General features: G+C 50.5%; 1 protein-coding gene across 1 annotated transcript in view; it reads right to left on the reverse strand.

Moving 5' to 3' along the window:
* Window positions 1-19,347, reverse strand: part of USP35 (ubiquitin specific peptidase 35) — an 80,031-nt gene extending 60,684 nt beyond the window's left edge. Inside the window, exons 1-7 of the mRNA XM_024131756.3 lie at window positions 19,127-19,347; window positions 12,201-12,883; window positions 11,067-11,199; window positions 9,361-9,490; window positions 8,837-8,938; window positions 7,258-7,416; window positions 2,180-2,373 (exon numbers count right to left, since the gene is read on the reverse strand). Of these exons, the coding sequence (XP_023987524.1) occupies window positions 2,180-2,373; window positions 7,258-7,416; window positions 8,837-8,938; window positions 9,361-9,490; window positions 11,067-11,199; window positions 12,201-12,873 (1,391 nt within the window). The 5' untranslated portion in view covers window positions 12,874-12,883; window positions 19,127-19,347. The remainder of the gene's footprint in view (window positions 1-2,179; window positions 2,374-7,257; window positions 7,417-8,836; window positions 8,939-9,360; window positions 9,491-11,066; window positions 11,200-12,200; window positions 12,884-19,126) is intronic.
* Window positions 19,348-19,548: the final 201 nt, after the last annotated feature.

Raw genomic sequence — 19,548 nt, forward strand, 5'->3', positions numbered from 1 at the left:
CTAATTATTAGAGAAATGCATATCAAAACTACAGTGAGGTATCACCTCACACTGGTCAGAATGGCCATCATCAAAAAAATCTACAAACAAAAAATGCTGGAAAGGGTGTGAAGAAAAGGCAACCCTCCTACACTGTTGGTGGAAATGTAAATTGGTACAGCCACTATGGTGAACAGTATGGAGGTTCCTTAAAAAACTAAAAATAGAGCTACCATATGATCCAGCAATCCCACTCCTGGGCATATATCTAGAGAAAACCATAATTCGAAAAGACACACACACCCTAATATTCATTGCAGCACTACTTTTAATAGCCAATACATGGAAGCAACCTAAATGTCCACTGACAGAAAACTGGATAAAGAAGATGTGGTACATGTGTACAGTGGAATATTACTGAGCCATAAAAAAGAATGAAATAATGCCATTTGCAGCAATAAGGATGGACTTAGATATTGTCATACTGAGTGAAGTAAGTCAGACAGAGAAAGACAAATATCATATGATATCACTTATATGTGGAATCTAAAAAGAAATGATACAAATCAACATCAACTTATTTACAAAATAGACTCACAGACTCAGAGAAGGAACTTATGGTTACCAGGTGGGAAGGGTGGGGGGAATAGATAGTTAGGGAGTTTGGGATTGACATGTACACACTGCTACATTTAAAATGGATAACCAACAAGGACCTACTGCATAGCACAGGGAACTCTGCTCAATATTATGTACAACCTAACTGGGAAAAAAATTTGAAAAAGAATAGATACATGTATATGTATAACTGAATCACTTTGCTGTACACCTGAAACTATCACAATATTGTTAACCAACTATATTCCAATATAAAATAAAAAGTTAAAAAAATTTCCAAATCATGTATGTGATACGGGATTAATATTCAGAATATACAAAAGGACTCCTCAAACTCAACAACAAAAAACAACCTGATTCAAAACTAGGTAATGGATTTAAATAGACCCTTTGCCAAAGAACACATACAAATGGCCAATAAACACATAAAAAGATGCTCAACATCACTAATCATTAGGGAACTGCAAATTAAAAACTATAATGAGATACCACCGCACACCCATTAGGATGACTATTATCAAAAAAAAAAACAGAAAAGAAGTGTTGGGAGGATGTAGAGAAATCCCAACCCTTGTGCACTGTTGGTGGGAATGTAAACTGGTGCTGCCAGTGTGGAAAACGATATGGAGGCTCCTCAAAAAAACTAAAAAACAGAACTCCCGTATCACCAAGCAATTCCACTTCTGGGTATGTAACCAAAAGAATCAGAAGCAGGGTCTCGAAGAGATATTTGTACTCCCGTGTTCATAGTGGCATTATTCACAACAGCTAAAACATGGAAGCAACCCAGGTGTCTGTCACTCTACCAATGAACAGATTACCAAAATGTGGCTTATACACACAATGGAATATTATCCAGCCTTAAAAAAGGAAAGAAATTCTGCAATATGCTACAATATGGATGAACCCTGAGGACATTTGCTAAGTGAAATAAGCCAATCACAAAAAGACAAATACTGTACGATTTCACTTATATGAGGTACTTTAAGTAGAGACAAAATCATTGTAGAGACAAAAACATATAACAGTGGTAGCCAAAGGCTGTGGGGAGGGGAGAATGAGAATATGGGAAGTTAGTGTTTAATAGGCACAGAGTTTCAGATTTACAAAATGAAAAGTGTTATAGGGATGGATGGTGGTGACGGCTGCACAATGTGAATGTACTAAGCAAGCCATAAGTTGGATAGGTAGCCATTGACGAGAAAGACTTTTTTTTAGTAAAAGGGGGCATCTAATGCCAGGGTGAGTGGAAGTCCTACTGTGGAAGACACTATCCACCCCCACGGACTCTAGCAGAAAAGTCAGTGATGTCGACCAACCCAGAGCAGACTCCCTTCCCACTGCAGCTGAGCCCCTGAATCCCCATCTCAAGTTCCCATCCGGTCTTGACCTACTGCCTTGGCAATGGCCTGGAGCCCTCTGGGAACTCTCACCTGCCCTTCACATACCCACAGACCTCAGGGAATTATGCCGATAACACAAAGCAGGACCCACCCTCTCCAACCCCTACCTCACCCCCACACACCAGGGAGCCCAGAGGAGAGAAGCAGGGGCAGACAGGGAATTCAAAAGCAGCACCTACTCGGAAGCCATGAACAAGGCCTGAAGGATGCTGTTCACATAGCACGTGTTGCCCAGATTGATTAAACCAATCTTGCCGGTGTCTGACTTGGCCATGAGCCGGGGGTAGAAGCCAGCCAGCTCACTCTTCTGCGAGGTCCAGGCATCCTGCCCCAGCAGCTGCTTGATTCGGTCCTCATTGGGAACATGGAGGTCCTGAGGGGAAAACAAGCCAGCAGGACAGTGGGCACCAGATTTAGCTCTAAAAATATCACCTCCTCTGGGAAACCTTCTTGGACTACAGCCTACTACACACCTGCCCAAGCATACCACCCCAAAAATGTCCTAGAGATGTGTGAGAACAGCCCCTTGCTTTCAAACATGTTCTAGGTTTTCATCTTGACGTGTGGGCCTTCTACATGATCTTTCATGCCACAGCTGCCTTAAGAAAGGGGTAAAATCCCCACCGTGTAGATGAAAAAACTAAGACCCAGATAGAGAAAGAATTTTCTTAGAGGCAATAAGCGAGGAATCTACTAGATATTAGATGAGCCCAGGATGTGACAGACTGTAAGCAATGACTACACTGGCCCACTGGCCCAATCCAGCAGTGTCGAGATCTCAACCCTGGTCCTGACTCTTGTCCTCACAGCTCTCTGGCTGTGGTCAGTGAGCCTCTCTGACTCAGTCAGTTAACCTCCCTGGACCTCAGTTTGCTCATCTGTCAAGTGGATACTCCTACCTTATATCAGTTTGGCACTCTATACTTCCACGGTGCTTGCTCCTGTTTTCACCTCCTCTACTTTAAAGTTTGCGGAGTCAGCTTTTTCGAATTAGTAACCCCCTACCCCAACCCTGAACTTGATCCTACAGTCAGGACAGTGGGAGGATCCTGGGGGTCTGAGGTATGGGTCCTTGGTCACGGGCTCAGGGGTTAGCATGCTTTCCCACTCATTATCCTTTTTCACATTAAACAGCTGCACTGAAAAGAATATTACCAAGCACTGGTTCTAATAATGACATATTTTAAAGAAAAACACCTAAGCATAATGCAGTATTACTTAGTAGATTTAAGCGATATTCATGACAGTTCCTCTAGCCCTGTTCTCATTTCCAGATCCTGAGCACAGTTCCTAGATTTGTCTAAGGCCCTTGAGCTTCAGACCAGCTTACACTGAAAGCCCTCATCGCTGCAGAAGGTCTGGCTCAAGCGGTGGTTTAACACATCTGCTCATGCATTTCCCAGGATCGTTTATCAGATAATTTATCAGATTAGTCAGTCACCTCTCACAGATGATAAAAAATATAGTAGCTGTCTGAGGCAAGATAAGAAGATAAGGGCTCAGTATCTTCTCTCTTAGTCCCTTCTTTTTTCTTCCTATTATCACCTATTCAATCCCCACCCCACACACACACGAACAAATAGGGACAAAAAGACAGAACCGGTATAAAATAGATAACTAATAAGAACCTGCTGTATATATAAAAAAATAAAATTAAGAAAAAAAAGAATCAAAGCTAAAAAAAAAAAAAATGACAGAACCAACACCCCACCCTGCAACACAAGCACACAAGATGCAAAAATATGCACACTAGAAAAAAAAAATCAAATGCTTTTTCCCAGAGAAGGTAACTCTGTACTCTTAGGAGAATAAAGAGAATAAAACAAAAACTTTCAAATACCTTTCAAGCTCCTCATGTTACTGGAAGTCTACATACCATGTAGCTCCCTCGGCAAGGACCACAGCTCCCAGAGAAACTGCCATGACTTAGTACAACTGCCTAAGTGAGAGAACTTTCTCTTAGTCCCTTCTTTTTTCTTCCTATTATCACCTATTCAATCCCCACCCCCCACACACACATGAACAAATAGGGACAAAAAGACAGAACCGGTATAAAATAGATAACTAATAAGAACCTGCTGTATATATAAAAAAATAAAATTAAGAAAAAAAAGAATCAAAGCTAAAAAAAAAAAAAATGACAGAACCAACACCCCACCCTGCAACACAAGCACACAAGATGCAAAAATATGCACACTAGAAAAAAAAAATCAAATGCTTTTTCCCAGAGAAGGTAACTCTGTACTCTTAGGAGAATAAAGAGAATAAAACAAAAACTTTCAAATACCTTTCAAGCTCCTCATGTTACTGGAAGTCTACATACCATGTAGCTCCCTCGGCAAGGACCACAGCTCCCAGAGAAACTGCCATGACTTAGTACAACTGCCTAAGTGAGAGAACTTTCCAGAATTTATAAAGGAGACTGTATACAAAGGATGTACTCCTATAACACATATGAAATAATTTTATAAACAATAAAACCCCATGAATACTTTGCTGCCTTGCCTCTCAAACTAGCTTGAAGCAAGGGATAGTCAAAGCCATAGGACAAATGTCACACATCTTCCTAGAGATATATTCACAAATATTCAAGGAAGAAAAATGTTTAAATTAAAACAAGTGTTTATGATTATGAAGTATATACTTGAATCTTTGAGATAAAATGAGATTTTACAGAAACTCTGAGCTTGTGTCAGGCTGCAGGAGGGTAAGTCCCCTCCTCTGAGGTCAAGTACTTCAGAAGAAACGTTTGAGAAGCCCAAATCTTATGGACCAAGCAGTCACACAGCCTGGTTTTCACCACCTTCCACTCTGCCTATCTTTCTGATATTCCCTCCCCTCCACCACACTTTACCACCAAACAGTACTTGCACATTCCTGCTCCCACACCTTACCCACTAACCTGTCTGGGGGCCTCCTTCCTGCCAGTCCCTATCCCTCAAGGTCTAACTCCTATATCCCCTCTCCAGAAGACTTTCCAGAATCTTCTCAAGTGGGGGTCCCACACTATCTATGCCTGTCTTATAGAGACTAACTCCCTACACCTAGTTGTATAAGTACTTGCAGACTCACCTTGCCCACTGGATCAGACCATAGCCTCTAATATGCAAAGCCTGGATCTCACTCAGCATAGGTTTCCCCTGGTGCCCAGAGCAGGGCCATGCTCCCTCCTCTTTGTTCACATCTCCATGATACCATACTTCACACTACAGTCCTGTTCACTCACTCAGACATTTATTAGACACAGAGATCAAAATGACATCATCCCTGCCCATCAGAAGCTCACAGTAACAGTCACTCCCAACAGGTTTAAGTCCTGTCTTCTCTGCTCAACCACCTCCAGTGCCAGGGAGCTCATGATCTAGCAAGGCAGCTACTTCTATTGTTAGTTAGCTCTGACTGTTTAAAAAAAAAACAAACAAAAAACACCTCTTCCTCACATTAAGTTGGAAAAACTAAGAAAATCCAAGTAAATGCCAGAGGTTTTGTTAGTTGTATCTACCACCTCTCACTCACGGTGGATTGTTCCCTTATGTGTTTTGTAATCTGGGGATTATAAATCTCATCTTTAGTAGAATTCTATCTTTGTGGCTTGAAAGCAGTTTCATTTCTGTTTCTATTAGGCACTCCTTGGGTATTACAAGTTTATGACTACTTTCAATGAGCTTAGGGTGCTACAACACCAAAGAAGATAAGAATTTGAACCCCTAAACCCACACGAGAGCAGTCCAATGATGACAATTTCTTTCTTCCCAATCCAGAGCCCAGACCAAGCCAGAGAACCTTCCTTGATGTCTACTTGGAACCATGTGTATTTTTTCTAGAACACCCTTTTGCTAATGGTAAAGCCTTTCTTGGGTCCTATTTTACATGGGCCTCTCAGTGCTGATTCCCTGCTGGGGGCAGACCCTAAGCCTCAACTCCTGTCCCCACCGGCTCAAGCCCTTTGGGGACTGAGGTTGGCCATCTCACCCACTGCCCCTCCCCACCCAGGGCAAAAGAGTATCACCTCTCATTTACCATTCTGGAATTTGGTTTTCTCTTCCTTTTTGGCCCCAGGGGATTCCCCCTTGCTCTCTTGCAAGCTCAGCTATGTACTTAAAAAGACATCTGTTACATTTTAACAAGCATTTCTAGGTGTTTTGTAATGGGACACTTCTCAGGTTACCTATCTGCTGTGTTACAGAAATGGAAGTCTGATCAGAGGTTCTAAAAGGGCCACCACTTACCTGGATGTCTTTCACCCACACTTGGACCTGCCCTCTGTATCAAGCAATGGGAAAGGGCTCAGCAACCCTCAGCCCTGGCTGCATCTCCCACTGCCTCCATGACTGCACAAGACACCAAAGCTCTCCAAGTCTCATTTTCCTCATCTTTGAAACTGAAATAACAATAGCACCTGCCTCACAGGTTTCTAGTGAGCAACAGAAGACAAAATATATGGGAAGACACTGCCAAGTGTGACTCTAGCTACAAATGTTATTGTCCTAGCAACCCAGCAAGCCCGGTTCAGAAGGCCTTTCTTCCTTGCAGCCTCCTCCTCTAACTGGAGATCTTTCCCTCCTCTGCCTCTTCACTGCTCTCAGGCTGACCCTCACAGGCATTTCATAAGCTGCTTAGATCACAGTTACGGGTAAACACGTCAGTCACCCCTCTACACTGTGAGCTCCTCAAAGGGAGGAGACATGGTCTGCCTCATGCCTGTGTCCCCAGTTCCCAGCCTGGGCCTGGCACAGAGTAGGCCATAAGTCTGGTGAACAACTGTAAAGCATCTCTGCTCTGGAATGCTCAGTCTAAGAGGAGACAGACATACAGACAGTGCCAATGTGTGACAGAGGGATACACTAGGGCTGTGGAAGCTCAGAGAGGCCATGACCCAGCTGAGGGGCACAGTGTTGGGGGGGTGTAATTTAGAGTTATCAGGGAAGGCTTCCTGAGGGAGAAACACTTGAGCAGAGCCTTCAAGAAGAAGGCTTGGTAGAAATAAGAGCTATCCAGGCAGAACAAGAGAGGAGTTTAAGTTAGAGAGATCGGCCGTATGCAAAGGCTCAGAACAATGGAGAGAGGAAGATCCATCGGGGGAATGGCAGGTGGCTCAGTGTGCCTGAAGCACATGACGGGCTGGGGGAGGTAATGGGAGACAGCCAGGGACCAAAGGATAGAGGGCTGCCACGAACCTGCAGTGTGGCCTTGAGCAAAGCCCAAATCGGCACCCTCCTCGGAGTGGGGCGCAGGAGCAGTGGGGACTGTCACTCACCTTGATGGCCTCCATGACGGGTTCGTACAGATCCGGGAAGCCCGGGAACCTGAACACCATGCAGTGGACCAGCTCCGCCAGCTGCTCCAGGCAGCTGGTCCCCGAGTTGGAGTCCTCCTTGACCAGAGAGGCCACCATTGGGGGGATGTGAGGGAGGAGCTGTGAGAGCAGAGCAGGGTTAGTCAGCACCAGTTTACCCACCTGAGACATGGGATGGTGGTCAGTGCTGGAAGCACCCAGAGCTCCTTGAAGCAAGGAGGTGTGCCCACCTGACCACTGTGCCCCTTACCTGCATGGAGCTCTGAGCTCTGCAGGCAGGTGACTCTCTTTACAAGATACCTGACCTTGGATACTCTTCCTCAGTCTCTTCATCTGTTTAATGGGACAAATAATTCCCTCCTCACAGCTAAGGGGAGGCCTGAGCCCGAGCCCCAGCTATTAAGTATCAGCCAACCAACCTGCCTGAAGAGCCTGAAGTTCTGAGTGACCAGGGCTATTCTGTCACCCAGGAGTGACGCTGGGGCCACAGTGTGGTCAGCTGGTGGCAGCTCTGACAGAACACGAGCAGCAGCAAACGTTTATATGCCAAGCACTCACAGTGGCATGTGGCAATTACTATCCCCATCTTATAGAGAAGAAATTAAAGTTAGAAATTTGCCAAGGATTTCATCATGGGTTCTGGGAGAAGCTGGTGTCTGAGCCAGGTCTGTCTGAACTCAAAGTCCATTTCTTTCCTCTGTGCTACAGCGTTAACTTTCAAACCCACAGGGGAGCTACACCATAGTGTCCCAGGGATAGAAGAGTCAGGCCACAGAAACTGGCAGCAGGGGAGCTTGGGAGAAGGATGAAAAGAAATAAATATCTATCAAGTCCCTAGAATATGGCAGGCTCTTGATAAATGTCACCTCATCTAATCCTGTCCCACCCAACCCAGCCCCTGAGAGGTAAGTGCCTGGCCCGAGGTCACCCCATCTAGTAAATGACAGAGCTGGGACTCAACCGCACATAACCCCAATCCCTGGTTCTGTGCTTTTCCCACTGCACAAAAATCAGGAAGCATAAAGTTTCTGCAGTGACCAAGGACCACGAGAAGCTAGGAAGGACACTGGATCAGGAGTCAGACCAACTCAGCTGGAATCTTCCTTGTACTGCTCACCAGCTGTTACCTGGGACATGCAACCTAATCTCCCTAAACTGCAGTTTCTTCAGCTCAAAAATGGGGGAAATGTTAGAACCTCCCTTTGGGGCTACTCCGGGAGTAAAATGAATGAACATGTGGACTGTCTTTAGCACTGTGCCTGCCACACAGCTGGCGCCCAAGTAACACAGCTGCCATCATTCTAGGCCTGTCACTCTACTCGGGGCCCATGGGGAGGTCACACCCATTCTTTGGCCTCAGTTTTCTATCTGTAAAATTGGGTCTCAAGTCTCCTCCAGTCCTAACGTCCAGGACTTGGAGGTCTTGGGCTTCAAGCCCCAGCCCCTTAAGCCCCAACAGAGACAGCATGTCTGGCCTCCAGCCAGACCTGTGGAGGATGCAGGACCGCCCATCTTCGGGGCAACACGCAGGGGCCCTTACCAGGTGGAAGGCCTCATGGGAGTGCTGGAAGGTCAGGAGCATGTACTTGAGGACAGACAAGGCGGCTCCCCGGACAATGGGATACAGAAGCTTGGAGAAAACCTGGAAGAAAGCCTCTGGTCAGGAGTCCCCCAGGCCTGGGCCACCCTAGGTCAAGTGTAGCCATAGGCCTGAAAGGGGGCCAGAGATGCCAGAGTTAAAGCAGCAGACCCATGTGGGAGTAAGAACACAGAGGTGCTCACAGACCTGGGTGGATGGATGGGTGGTGAGATGGACAGCAAGACAGTTAGATATCTGATGGATGGATGGATGGACGGACCAAAAGTGACAGACAAACACACTTGAATGAAGAGTCAGAAGAATGAATGGGGGAAACCTGAGGCCCAGAGAGAAGCAGTGAATTGTCCCAGGTCACAGCGAGCTTGGGTGGGAGCCCCGTGCTCTGCCTCCCAGACCTGCATTGCCCCTGGCAAGAGACTAGCAGGAAAGGCCAGAAGCCGGGGCTAGGACAGGGGCCCACCAACCTTCTCAATTTTGGCGAGTGACACCTCGATCAAGATGCTGAACTTCTTAACAGCAGCCAGGCCTTTCAGCAGTGCAATGATCCACTTGTCAATGTTCTTCCCCAGGGGCCAGGACACCCAGTCGATCATCCTGGTGAGGGGAGTGACAGTGACACAAGGACCGGGGAGGCCCGAATGCCTGGGAGGGGGCAGCCCAGGGACCAGCCATAATGACCTGAGATCCCCCCACACTGACTCACACCTACACAGGGCTGCCCTGGGATCCGTGGGATGAACAGGACACATCTGGGAACTGAAAATATGCCCAGCACAGGCACCTGGCAGAGACTGGGGCTCCCAGCCCACAGAAGGGGAACCAGGCCCTCTCAGTACCCCAAATCTCACCCCATACACAGTGAGTTGCAGTGGCAGAACAGGGCTTTTGGCTGCCTCTGTCTGGACTGTGAGGCCCAATGGCAGGAGGAGTACTGCCCCCAGGCTGGAAGCTCTGGCTCCAGCAAACCCTTGCTTGTGACCTGGAGCAAGTCACTTACTCTCTCTAGCCTCAGTTTCTTCCTCTGTCAAATGGGGATAATACCTACCTCACAGGTTTGTTATATGAGTTAAAAGAGATAACAACAGCTAACAGCTAACATTTATGTCATATTCACTCTGTACCAGGCACTGCTCCATCTGCCTTACATGTATTAACCCTTCTGACCCCCTCAAGATAATGCCTGCAGGCAATGAGCATGAAGCTGCCACACAGTAGGTGCTCAGGAAAACGTCACTAGTATCATTATTTTTATATTCAGTAGACTGGGCTATAAAGAGAACAGAGAGCAAAGCAAATAGTAGTAATTATGGTAATAATAGCTACCATCACACTGTTCTACGCACTTTACACATAATATCTCATTTTATCTAATTCAATCCTCACAACAAACCTGTAAGATGGGTTCAATTATACTACAAATTATGGATGAGGAAGCTGAGGCATAGAGGGGTTGAGTAACTTGCCCAGAGTCACACAGGCAAGAAGTGGGAGAGCCAGGATTTGAACTCAGGCAGCTTATCTCTAGAGCCTACACTCTTACCCACTGAAGACAAGGAATCCAGGAAGGCCCAATGGAGACAGTGGATCTGCACACAGGTAAGGAAAGAATGGCAGGGGGGAGCGGGGGATGCCAGGTGGATGGGGTCTGCAGAGCCAAAGGCCTGCAGGCAGGAGGGTAGGTGTCATATTCGGGGATCACTGGCCGGGCAGATGTGGCTAGATCACAGGTGCAATGATGTTCAAATGAGGTGGGGGATGTGCAAGAGCTCTGTGAGCTGAAAAGCACCCAAACTCTGTTTATCATACTTGCCAAACTCAGAAAGCACTTCATTAAAGTAATTTTACCTCCTATCATTGACCCTGTGGAAACCTGACAACTTCTTATACCACCTCTGCTATTACAGAGGGGAGAAATGAAGCTCAGAGAGTTCACTGACTTGTCCAGGGTCACAGAGTCGGTACCCAGCCTGAGAGCATCACTAGGGCAAGGCTCTCTGTGTCTGACACATCCAGTATGGGGCCAAGCACAGGAAGGGCTCAAAGTAGGGTGGATGAATGAACAAGCATGAGGGCCTGGGCCCTCTGACACTGTATCTAGCCCAGCAATCCCACCCAGTGGCAGGGGCTTCTGGGAGAGAGAGACCTGACCACCACTCGTCCCTCAGCCCACCTGCTGATGGCAGTCAGCATCTGGGAGTCGGTCACACTGTCATCATTGCTGAGGTTCCGGACGACACCATCCATGAGCTCCAATGGGAGGTGCTGGACCACACTGGCCAGGGCGCTAGATGGTGGCTCCTCCTCTGGAACAGGTGCCTGGGCTGAGCTTTGCAGGACAAGTGGACCCCACACCTCCCCTATCACCTCATGTCCTTCATGCTGCCAAGGAACTAGGGAGCCTCTGCAAAGAGCACATCAGGGCCACCTCCTTGCCTCCTATAGCATTCCAGACTCTGATCTCATCTTAGCTCATTCACTCAACAAACCTTCACTGGCACTGCTTTGGCCCTGTGCTGGGCAAAGAAAAAAGCACTAACCCCCAGCTGTGCATGTATAGGCAAGGCCCTTAGATGGGGTAACACTGGAGCTGGCAAGAACAGGTAGGAGGGCTATGTGACTCGGCGGGAGGGAGGACATTCCAGGTGGAACCCCATAGAGATGAAAAAAAAAAATTAGTTATCAAAATTGGTTGTCCAGTTGTATAAAGACCTAGGTCCTTAAACACCTGGCCTTAGTTCTTCCTCCTGCCAGGTACATTCCCTTCCTTTCCCCTGAACAGCCCTATAATCAGGGAAGGCACAGATTTTATTTCAGTCATTTAAACTACAGTCCAATTTCCACAGTTGTCAACGGAGGGCCAAGATTTACAATTCAGTTGACACATATAGGTTCTATCACGTCTCCAGACCTTCCACTCTGCTTGCCCTGAATACCTTACCCCTGCTGCCTGGTGCTGCCCAGCTCTCAAGGCCTGACTCAAAAGTCGTCACTTCTACGAAACCCACCTGACCCAAAGGGCATGATGACCACCCCACATCCTGTTGTCTCAACCCCCTGGTCCTCCTCCAGGCCCGACTGAGCTGGGTCCCCTCCTCTCTGCATGCCCAGCAGGCACCACCGGATAGGAGCCCCCCACCCGGCAGGAGCTCAGGAGGGGCCTGCTAACTAAACGAAGGAACAGCACCCGCACCCCCACACACACACACACCTGTGCACTAGCATGCACACGCCACACCACCAGGTGGGCACGCCACACAGGAGACTCCGCACGCATGGGCCCCGCCTGCCCCGACCGCACACGCACCTGTGCAGGAGATGACGGCGAACAGCTCCTTGAGGCAGGGCAGGATGGCGGCGGGCTGCGCGCGCCACAGCTGCGCCAGGAGCCCGCTCACCTGCTGGGCCTGCTCCAGGAACTCCACGGCGCCCTCCTCGCCGTCGGCCGGGCAGCGGAAGCGGCCGAGGCAGCGCACAAGCTGCTGGCAGAAGAGCAGGCGGTGAGGGCCGTCGGGGACGCAGCGCGGGTGCCGCGCCAGCAGCCGCGCCACCTGCGCACAGGCCGCGGGCCCCGGGCGCTCACACACGGTGCGCAGCACCTCGCGCCGCAGCAGAGCGAACACCTCATCGGCCGAGGGCCCCTCGGGCAACAGCTGCAGGCCGAGCTGCACGCAGGCCAGCGCGCGGGCGCCCGGCGGCCCGGCGCCCCCCTGCAGCAGGCGCAGCACGCGGCGCGCGCTGAAAAATTCGGCGAAGACTTCTGGGTGGTGGCGGCCGGCCACGTGCAGCAGTTGGCAGCCTACGCGGCGGGGCAGCTCGTCGGCGCCACTCACGTAGAGGCGCGTGCCCAGTGCCAGCAGCGCCAGGCACTGCTCCCGCTCCAGCGGCTGCCGCGCCGCCTCCAGCACACGCCGCACCAGCCCTTGCTTCACGCTCGCGGGGTATGATGACGTCACCACCGCCTCCAAGATCTTGTCCATGGCGGCCACGCTGCAGGGGACAGGGAGCAGGGTCACACTCTGCCCGACAGGACCGATCCCCCACGTGGTGCCCTGCGTGCTGAGGCTTGGGGGCGAGCAGCTCAACCTCTCTGGGCCTCAGTTCCCCATCTGTGAAATGGGGCAAGGATACCTACCTCCCCGGGAGGTGATGTGATGAGGTGAAGCACAATGCCTGGCATATAATAAGCCCCAGTGGGTTGTAGTTATTGCTGATGAGCGCCTTTCATCTCACAAAGCCAACACCTGAGCCTTCCCCCTCCTCCACCCCTTTGCCCCTCTCTCCTCAGGCCTCCCTGGGGACCTCCATCGGTTCTTGGCGAGGCAGGTAAGAGCTGGATCTAGAAGCTGCTGTCCACGGTCTTGGCCATGTCCTGTAAGAAGATGAGCTGTGCACATACACAAATCACACCTCCAGAAAGGAAGGGCTGACAGGGCTTCCAGAGATCCCTGGTGCACTTTATTCTGCCCCTAATCAGCTTCTTGCTCTTTCTCAAACGACCTACCCTTTTCCTCTTTGTGTTCGTTGTGCCTTTTGCCTGAAACATCCTATCTCCCAAGACCTCCACCACTAACACATATTCATACAACCAGGCAAAGTCCTACTTTCCTTTAAAGCCCACTTCAGACACCCAATCCTTAATGAGAACCTCCCTGGACTTCCAGGCATGAATTCATCCCTCAACTGGACTCCTACAGCCACCTGTGGCCTCTTCCTCTATTGCAGCTGGGATCACATAGTGCAGGGTTGTACGGGTCTGAATCTCCTCCACTAAGGCAGATCATCTCATCTCTGTGCTCAACCCTGCACAGGCAGGCCCTGTCGCCTCCCAAGCCTCAGCCCACACCAGCCCCTCACTGTGGGCTCACTATGTCCTCCCTGCCCCGGGCTTTTGCACTCGCTTTTCCCTCCCCTCCTTGCTTGGCTCACCCTGCAGAGCTCAGCTCAAACTTCCTCCACACAGAAGGCCTGTCTGACCTCCTTGTATGGGTCAAACACCCCTGTTAACAATTTCAGAGCATCCTGTCCTCCTTTATAGCACTTATCATGATTACTTGATTGGGGTCATCCTCCTCCACTATACTATATAGGTTCCTGAGGGCAGGAACCAAGTCAGGTTTTGTTCACCACAGTATCCCCAGCACCTCGCACAGTGCCTGGCACACAGTAGGAATTTGTTGAATAAGCAAATGCAGAGTGTGGTGGGAGTTACTGCTACCTTGTTCCTCTGAGCCATAATATACTTCCCTCTGTCCTTCCACTCCATTTTAGCTGTTTTCTGGAAGACTTCATCCCAAGCTGACCCACTTTGATTCCTGATTCTCATGCCGGTTCCCACAGGTTCAGCTCCTAAAAGGCAGGACCACTTCTTTGCTTCTTTGTATAATCCCACATTAGGCAGGACCCAATATAAGGTTCAGTATACGCTAAGTGTTTAATTAAACTTATTGTCTCAGTGAAAACTACTCTATTGTTAAGACCTGGAGTAGGTGTGAAGACAAGCCAGAAATTTCCTAGATGAGGGACCGGAAACTTTTATGCAAAACCACAGATACTGTGGGACCCTAAACATGTGCCAGATCCTATGGAGACGCTCCCTTCTCTGTCCTAGCTCTCCACCGAGACCAAACCTCCATTACTGCGTATGTTACAATGCAATGGGCACATTTGTTTCTCTCTCTCTCACCAGGCTGTGAGCTCCTTGGGGCAGGGACCAGGCTTATTTCTCAATGGCTGGCATTTCCCATGCCAGTCACTGCAGAGTAAGGTTAGACGGTGTAGCCAGGGCACAGATCAGTGGTTCCTGAATGCTGGCCTGGTTGCCTCAGAATCACCTGAGCACTTAGTACAAGTTCATATGCCCAGGGTCCACCCCAAGCTTGGAATGGTGTTACACTCTATTCTTTGAGATTCAACCAGGATGCATTCTGCTTACCATCCAGCTCACTTATGCTCTCTGAGCCTCTATTTCCAACCCGCAGGGCTGATGTGAAGACAAATATAAAGGCTAGGCACAAGGAAGTGCTCAGAAAGTGTCAGTCCCCTTTGCTTTGGAAGCAAAGTCCTTGCTCTTAGGAGCTCCCCGTCAGTCCGGTGGTGGAGACGGATACATTGGTAAAGAGTGCCGAAACAAGGCATACTCCCAAAAGGTCCTTAAAAGTGTCTTTAAAAATGGCTCTGCCTTCAGCCCTGGTCCACTCTTTCCTGGGCAGTCCCTTGCAGACCATCCTCCAAACCCCTACCCTGCCCTCCAGGCTAGTGGACTTAATATGCTTTCAACCCAGGATGCCAAGAAACCCTGGTACTCAGGCGACCAAGGAGAAATCCTAATCGATGAGATATTGACATCATGTGTGGAGGAAGAGGACCTGGGGGCAGGCAGAAATGGAGTTCTGGGGCTAAGGAAGGCTCTGGAAGTGGAAAGAAAATCAAACTACGAATGAGGAGTCCTGCATTCTAGTGTGACCTGGAGTAAATCCCATTTAGTCCTGCAACTCATTGTGTGACCTTGAGCACATAATACCGTGAGCCTCTTTTCTGTAAAATGGGGATAAATGATATCAGGCTGAACCACATCAAAGCGAGGGATCAGATGCTGGCAATTTCCTATCATTCTACCTGATACCTATCACATAAGGTGGTCTGTGCCTGGCAGCTGGGAGCTTGGTCAGTGGAGCCATTCTGTGAGGGCTCTGATCTCTGAGGCCAGCCCCGCAGCCTCTGTGCAGTCTGTGGCCTGACCACTCCAGCAAGCCCTGCCTATCTGCCCCCACTCCCACACAGGCAGTTTGAGGTCAGCTGTCACCATGGTCACCAACAAACCCACTCAGTAATATCCTGGATGCATTCATGCAAAGGGGTTTTTAGAGCAGTGGACCTCACCTGACCCATCCCAGGCCACGGAAGGGAGGCAGAACAATGCCTGCTCTCCCCACGGCATGGATGGGGAAGTCAAGGATCAACAAGGGAGAAAGACACGGCCTTGGCAGGGTGGGATTAGAACCTGCACTCATCCTCTCTAGGGGAGGAAGCAGCAGACCCCCAGCGCTCCTCAGGGGAGGGTGGGTTACCCTTCCTTCTAGGCTCTGGATGAGGATATGGCCTGTCGACACTGGCTCTGACCCAAGAGACAGCTGCCCCATGCCAAGTGCAGCAGCAAACAGCAGCCATGTCCTCCCTCAGAAGAGCCTGCGTTAAAGCAGGAGACTAAGGTTCTCTGCTTTCAGAATCACCAGGTGACCTTGGGTGAGTCCCTGCTAGGACTCCTCAGCCTTCTCATCTGGAAAATGGGGGCCATTCTGAGCCTACCACTGATGAGGTTGAGACAAGGTATAAAAAAGATAAGGGCAGGGAGTTTCCTGGTGGTCTAGTGGTTAAGACTCAGGGCTTTCACTGCCATGGCCCAGGTTTAATCCCTTGTTGGGGAACTGAGATCCCTCAAGACACAAGGCAGCGGCAAAAAAAAAAAAGATAAGGGCTGGATAATAGATAAGAATAGGTAAGAGTCTATTCTTGGGACATCTGGCACTGAGAGGCAAAACCGACACTGTCAGGGAGGAAGACGAGGAGACACATATACTCTTGATCCAGCTGATTCTACAAGGAATTTCATCCATTAGCCCTCGAAGCCAACTCATCATTTCCACTCTCTCCCCTGAGCTCCAGCCCCACCCAAGATCAGCTCCTCTTTACCTCTGGCCTGGACTAGTGCAGAAGCCTCTTAACCAATCTCCTTTTTCCCCTCCTCAATCCATCCTCCACTAGAGACATGTGTCCTGCAGGAGTACAGAGTCCAGGCTTCAAATCTAGTCCAGCCACTACCCCCACTGTGGCCACAACCATCAATGCTGGTGTTTTTCCACCTCTCAGAGCCTCTGAACCCCAGAATGGGAGATGATCACCTGCCCACCCCTTAGCCTTTCCCAGCCAGTGCTGCAGCTCCTCCCCACACCCTTGGCTTATATCTCTCACTGCTGACATGACAGCCTGGGAGTCCCAGCAACACCCAGCCTGCTCCAGGACGCACAGTTAGCACACAAGAAAATCATGATCCCTCCCCTGGAAGGCTCAGATCCCTTTAACTGTCCCTCTCAAATGACCCTCCACCTTTCCACTGTATATTGACAGGTCTCTGTTCCTGCAGAGTAGAGCCTGACTATATTCGATCTCCATCACCCATCACCCCCAAAGCACTGTGTGTGTGTGTGTGTGTGTGTGTGTGTGTGTGTGTGTGTGAACAGCTCCAATGTCCTGCCTCACGCCCTCCCTGGGCCCCAGCTCAGACTTCCCCATCCCTCCCTGGTCTTTCCGACACACCCTGCAAATATCATCAGATTACCTCATTAGACAATAAACTCCATCCTGCCATGCCCCTGCTCAGAACCCTCAAGGCCCCCCAGCCCCTTCAGGATAAGGTCCAAACTCCAGAGCCTGACATTCAAGTCCTTTCTGTGACACTAAGCTAATAAAGGGGCAGGGTGGGAGATGAACTTGACAAACTCCATTTAGTGGTGAATCTGCAGGAATTTGAGCAGTGGGCTTTTTCCTGCTCAACACTTTGGTGAAGTTTTCTCTGCTGAGAAAGGACTTCTTCCTCTTCTCTCCTGGCAAATTCTGACTCATCCTTCAATGCCCAGGTGACATGCCCCCTCCTCTGGGAAGCCTTCCCAAATCCCCCTGCAACTCAATCTTTGGGCTTTGGCTTCCAAAGGCCCTCTTCGCTTCTCTCATCCCTGGGCAGTGTAACTGGATTGATTCTATGCCCATCTCCCCCACCAGGCCGGGATCTCCTTTGGTAGGAAGTAGGTCCGGTCCCCCATCTGTGCCCAGTGCCCAGCACAGGACCAGGCACAGAGGTGAAGGAATGCCAAGTGACCGAGAGACATGTGACAGCAAGATAAGATAAAACCAAGGATATGATCAGAAAAGCACCTTCCAGGGACTGGCCTAACCCTTGGTCCGGTCACTGCCCCCTCATCTGCCCAGATCTGGTCTTGCATATCCATCACGCTGAGAATCTTAAACATCAGCCAAGAAAGCCCCTACAGAGGTCACTGGATGGGCTATTCTAGAAATGACTCAAACAACCAAAGCTGAAGAAAAAGAAAACAACAAACAAACCTGTTCCTGGTTAACCCTCAGGTCAAAAGTTCACAGAATTTCATGGGACAGGGGAGGGGGCTTCAAGGGCTCACTCAACCTCTCCACACCCCAGAGCACAGCAGCCCCTCCAAGCCCCAGCAATGAGGAGCCCATTTCCTTTCCTCTCTGACCCTCACACCCAGTCTCCCTCCCTTGACTCCCCTGGGTGCTGGAGCTGCCTGGCTGCCTGGGATGGGCAGGGGGTGGGGGGAGCACCAGGCTGTGCCTCCTGACACCCAGAAGTCCCTCCATCCCTCGTCCCCCAGGTCTCTAGTCAGCAGCATTTCTCTCTGTATTTTTTAACTGAACTTCTACCTAACGCAGCCCCGGGAAGGATCCCCTCACCATACTACTGGGAGGCACTCCTTTGGGCCAAACTGTCACCAGGAAAGAAAAAAAAAAAAAAAAAAAAAAAGGTGGGGTGTGGGAAGGTTACTAGTAAAACCCAACTGCCCTTTTACCGAAGGGGAACTGAGGAGGAGAAGAGAAGGTGGGAGCATATATTCGCTTCTCATGAACCCATCCCCAATGGGGGCTACCCCTCACATACCTCTGATGCCCGCGTCCCCACCCCCATCCCAGGCTTTCTGGAAGGGCGGGCACCAGGCTGACACATCGAGGTCTCTTGTTCGCAAGGGTTCTTGTAGGGGGAGTACGCCCTGGCCGAGGATACTGAGAATAGCAGAAGCCCATTCCAAGCGGAGGCGGCCTCTTGGCCCCCCAGTTTGCACCCCAGCTCGACCCCACCCCTCCCTCCAGTTATACCAGTGCACCCGCTCCCAGCCCAGACTGGGGCTGCGGACCCCACGAAAGGCTGGCGAGCTTCATGACACTGGGCGCCGGTGCCCTCAGCCCTGAGGGGGGCGGGGGCAGGGGCGGTATCTCTATATACACAATTGATGAAGGAGATTGCGGCCCAGAGAGGGGCAGCTACTCGCCCAAGGTCACACAGCCAGGCCCAGTATGCACCTAGACCTCCCGCCTCCCAGCCCCGGACTCTAAAAGCCCTACGCGCGCGTCCGGGCTCTCGAACCATCTGGGTGCTGACACTCCCTCCCCCCAAGCTACACACACACGCCCCAGCCCCCTTACCTCTGGAACCCCAGTGGCCCCTGCCTCAGAGTCAGCTCCTGGGCGGGGCGCTCAGGCCGGGCAGGACCAGGCTGGGCCAGGCTAGGTCAGGGCGGGTCCTTTGCTTCCCCCAGAGTGGAGACGCCCTCCGCCAGGTCCCAGACAGCAGGGATGCTGCTTCCACTGAAAAGCCCAACCTCTCCACCCACTCTGCACAAGTCTGGAACAGGGGAGCCCAACTCAGCGGCGCGGCCACGGGGCTGCGGGACGAAGTGGGGGGGGAGGGGCGAGGTGCGGGAAACGGGGCGGAGCCGGAGCGGGGGCCACCCCGCGAGCAGCCACTCGGGTCGCGTCCCCTTTAAGGCCAGCCGGCCTGAACGCTGGCGGGGGCGGGGTGGGAGCTGGACGGCTACCTGCAATGCCTCCTGGGAGATGGAGTTCGA

Source organism: Physeter macrocephalus, chromosome 16 (assembly GCF_002837175.3).
Source record: "Physeter macrocephalus isolate SW-GA chromosome 16, ASM283717v5, whole genome shotgun sequence".
NCBI lineage: Eukaryota > Metazoa > Chordata > Mammalia > Artiodactyla > Physeteridae > Physeter > Physeter macrocephalus.